Here is a 4,664-nt window from a genome sequence, read left to right as displayed (position 1 = left end):
TCTAAAAAAGTCAAACTCAGTCAACACTTTCAAATTTAAAGACTCCCTAGTTAGAGAATAATTACTTCCAAATCAGTACCCGGATAACCTAAAAACCAAAAATCAATGATTCACATAAGTCAACATACATCATATGGAGCTACTCACGCCAGTAAACTATCGAGTGAAGTGCAAATGCTCAAAACAACCAGTCGGGTCGTTATGCTATTAACTTTAAAAAGTTGAACAGTTAGATAAATTAGAATTCGTCAAAATTGAAAAGTTATGATAGAATATTGAACTTAACTTATGTACAGTAATAGTGCAAAATAAAGATACATTATTTTTAACATATTGTACCATATTATTTACTGCATGTTTGTGTTGTCAAATTAGGATAACCATAGATAGTATATAAAAGCTTGTATGATAAGCTTTTGTACTTTTTCTATACGTGCAAGCATTGTTCGTAACTCTTGATTTTATCCCTAATATAGAATTATTTTTTGTATTTTTTAGGTGATAAGTCTAACTGAAATGTAAGTTCACAATTATCTTTTGACACCTATAGTTAACTAATTGTATTTATATTTGGTACCAAATGAATGGTAGAAGTTTTTCTCCCTAACGAATTAAGTCTTTTCTTCATCAAATTTTACTAGGAATAGTTAGATAGCTTAAACCGGCTTGAAACTGCAATACTTCAAGGCTACGTACTAAGATTAATTTCATGCAGTTGGCAGGTCTCATGCAAAGGAGAACTTCTAACTAGGAATCTTGTTTATGAAATAATTTACTAATATAAATCAAGATTAATCTGCAAATATTCAAATGTAAAATAACTTGGTTACACTTACTATTCCTGTGATTTACCTATATACAACCCTATATATCAACCAAGTGTCCTTTTTATTCTATTCTTTTATTATGGCCATCTTTTCGTGCTCCTAACTACATGTAAATTTTCTTCTTGCACCTTACAGCAGTTTACATATATAAGCAGTCTTTAATACCTTTTTGTAATCTTCCCTCATATCATTATATAATCAAACCACATTATCAAACTAATTAGTAAATTTTTTTGATTGAATTCTGTTTGATATATATAAGATGCAAAAGCCTAGCGGAACAGCTGCATGTGCATCATGCAAACATCAAAGAAAGAGATGTACAGAGAAATGCGTATTAGCTCCTTATTTCCCAGCTGAAAAAAGCCGAGAATTCAAAGCAGTACATAAGGTTTTTGGTGTCAGCAACATCACAAAAATAGTGAAAAATCTAAAGGAAGATTATGATCGGAGAAAAGCCGTCGAATCGCTAGTCTGGGAAGCATTTTGCAGGCAAAAAGATCCAGTTTTTGGTCCTTTTGGAGAGTACAAAAGGATATATGAGGAACTCAAGTTGTACAAAAGCCAATATCAACAAATTCTGCAGATGCCAATTAGCCAAGGGAGTAATAATAATGGCATTGTGTATGAAGCAACAACACAAGGATTGATTAATGGATGGAATATTAATAAAAGGAATGATAATAACTTGTTATATATAAATGAAAATTCCACTGTGGAATCTTGGTCGTCGTATAACAATAAGAATAATCCTTTACATCATCACGTCCAGAATATTGAAAAATTAAGAACGGAAAATAGTAATGGTTCTACAGTTATTGTGCCTCAACCACAGGCCTATAATGAATTCAACCAACAATATTTTCTGGCAGGTATCTATTCCTAGCACCTTAACACATCTTTTTTCTTTTTCAAAAAGTTTTAAATAATATATATGAACCGATAGTGTTAAAGATTTTTAAGCTATCAGTGTAATTTTAACAGTTATAGTAGGTTATTTACTCGGTCACAAAATAACGTTTGATATATAAAGTTATCTGTAACTGACTTTTATTTCCTCCTTTCATTTTATGCAAACCTATTTGACTGCATAGATTTATTGAAAAGAAAATTCTTTTAAAATTTATGGTCTTAAACATGCCATGATATTTGTATGGCTATTAAAATCATTTTGTCGTTTAAGGTGACATAGGAAGTTTATTTAAAATATAAAAATGTGTCATTCTTGTTGTAACATACGGAACAAGTGTCACGTGAAATAAAATAGATAGAGTAAGTAACTATATATGGTACAAAAAACAGAAACTGATGATTTACTTTTTGTCTTTCCTTTTTTATGGTGTTTACAGGTCAGTATAATCCAATAGATTCCAAGTCAAGGGAAAGCATGCTGTGGGAAGATCACTCCTGAAAATCCTGAAAGTTCTTTCCATCTTGTTTATTTTCCTTTTTGTTTTTAATCCTTTTATCCTCTTTTGTTAATTTCTCAAGCCATTTGATGCATATATATATTGCACAAAAGTATTATATGTTCTATGATCTCTTCAACAAGAAGTTATATGCTATAATTTAGTGAAACATTTAGGAGCACCGTACTCTGTAAGATTGTGAGGCTAAAGGACAAATAAAATGTCTATAAAGTTTCTTATGTCGAAACAAACATAATCGACAACTAAGCTGGTGAATTTATCTAATAACTATGTTTTCAGTTTCAAGCTAGTCTATACTTTATCTATATGGTGTTCAACTCTTTCCAAATAGGTATACTGCAAGATCATTAACTTATCATGTACACATCCTTTACTTAGACTCAAATTAATAGATGAATTGGACTAATTAATAAATTTCATGATTTCCTCTGCTGAGGATAATTGTAACAAATTTGACGAAATGATTTAAAGGGTTCTTTTAAAGTAAAAATTCGACGGAGTGCTCTATTTGATCACCCCCAATTAACTTGTACTCACTTTTGAAAAAAGTTTAACTAATACTTAATTTTTGGGTGAGTTTAGATACATACACTTTTCTCTTCCTTTACGTTGTTGTTTTCTTCTTCTTTGTGTTCACGTCACATGTATCCAAGAGCTTTTGATGTTTTATACTTCAATACCACACAAGAGGGGGGAGGGAGGTGATTTGTGTGCTACCCAATTTTCGCTTAGCTTGATTATAGAAGGATCTGGTTCTTCTATGTGTTCCAACTACTACTGTTTGCAGAATAATAAGTAAATAAAATAAAGAACACAGAGATTTTTACGTGGAAAACACCTGGCTCAAAAGGTGAAAAAACCACGACCTACTACTCAGTAGGATTTTTCCAAACTTCCACTAAAATCACTGAGCCAAAAACTGCATTTACAAAAACTCTTTTGTAAACCTAGGATTAACTCTAATCCCGTTGTGGCACACAGCCTCAACTGTTGCGACAACTTCAAGTTAACTCTAACTGGAACACTCTAAGTACCTAATACAATTGCTTCTACAAAAGCTGAAAGGTACAATGTAAAATCACCTACTACAATTGAACTAGAATAAAAGATGGACACTTGGAACTGGTTCTTCTTCTTGTTCATGTAGCTTCAGGATTGCACGCTTGAATCACACATAAATTGCTTGCAAAATTGCCTTGCTATTTTGCTCTCAATTCACGTTTAACTTCTGCTTATGTGCATTACCTGTAAAAGAGAACAACACTAATATTTAATAGGTTAGTAAATAGAGATTGACTGGGATACAGACACTACTCTTCTATGGTAAAAGAGTTCTATTTGATCTCATACTCTAACACTATCCTCTTTCAAAACTGAGTTCTCTTCGTGCAAGGAGTCTTTCTCTCCTGATCCAATATGCAACCTTTTCGATCAGATCAGGAGATATTACTTCTGATAAGTTAGATTTATCTCCTTCACGTGCGTCTCACATGTTTGGGTTGATCATGACTGTGCTTCACAAGAAGGACCTGGTCCATGTCTGAGTTCTTTTGTCAGTCTTCAAAACTACACTTTTACTTGGTCCAACAAATTCCCCCTTTTTGATGATGACAAACTCTATACTTTTTACTTACTTGAACCCTGTAATAACTCAGCTTAACCATCAGTACAAAGTTTAGAAAATTCACTTGTCATCAAGGACCAGGTTAATCAGGTTATGATATCACTTATTCAGAATATGTAAAGCACAATATCTCTTCCCCCTTTTGGCATCATCGAAAAGTTGCATACAAAGTGTGAGTCCCAGATTTTAATAAGTACCCATGGCCACTGGGGCAACTGCAAGTGCAATCATGGATTAATCATCAGTAATCAAGCAAACATATTTAAACTATCAAGGAAAGATTAACATTTATCAAGAGAAAAAACAATAGATATCATTGATAGAAGATATGTTGCAACCACAATCCACAACCAGAAAACAAAAATATTAAAAACATGAGCAAAAGAAAGAAAAATTCCTAATCCGGGTCACTGAAGGTACTAGACAAGTTCAGGAGATAAAGGCTAGAATCCCTAAGGCTTGGGAGAGCTAGAGGGTTGGTTTTGGGCTTGGAGAAGATGCAGCATATTGTAAAAAATTCCATCATTCTTCTCATTTTCCTTGGCAAGCTCAGTCTGAGAGCATCCCTCTCAGATTCCACCTTTGCCACACGAGCCTTTAGCCTAGCTATCTCAGCATCCTTGGCTTCACTTTCCTGAATAATAGCCCTGACTTTACTGTTGATAGGTGTCTTCTTGGATGAACCAGGTTCATTTGGGATGGAATTGACTAAATAGTCACAAGCAAGCAGAGTGTTAATGCCAAAGTAATCCTTGCTTGTGGCCATTTCCCATTTCTTCAGAG

General features: G+C 33.3%; 1 protein-coding gene across 1 annotated transcript; it reads left to right on the top strand.

Moving 5' to 3' along the window:
* Nucleotides 1–1,089: 1,089 nt before the first annotated feature.
* On the top strand, nt 1,090–2,238 carry LOC109244165 (LOB domain-containing protein 2-like). The gene is made up of 2 exons (XM_019411210.1): nt 1,090–1,699; nt 2,177–2,238. The coding sequence occupies exons 1-2, from the start codon at nt 1,090–1,092 to the stop codon at nt 2,236–2,238; spliced, it is 672 nt and encodes a 223-aa protein (XP_019266755.1).
* Nucleotides 2,239–4,664: the final 2,426 nt, after the last annotated feature.

The sequence above is a fragment of the Nicotiana attenuata genome, unplaced genomic scaffold, assembly GCF_001879085.1.
Source record: "Nicotiana attenuata strain UT unplaced genomic scaffold, NIATTr2, whole genome shotgun sequence".
Taxonomy (NCBI): Eukaryota; Viridiplantae; Streptophyta; class Magnoliopsida; order Solanales; family Solanaceae; genus Nicotiana; species Nicotiana attenuata.
The sequence above is the reverse complement of the archived record's forward strand: the minus strand, read 5'-3'. Positions and strand labels throughout refer to the sequence as shown.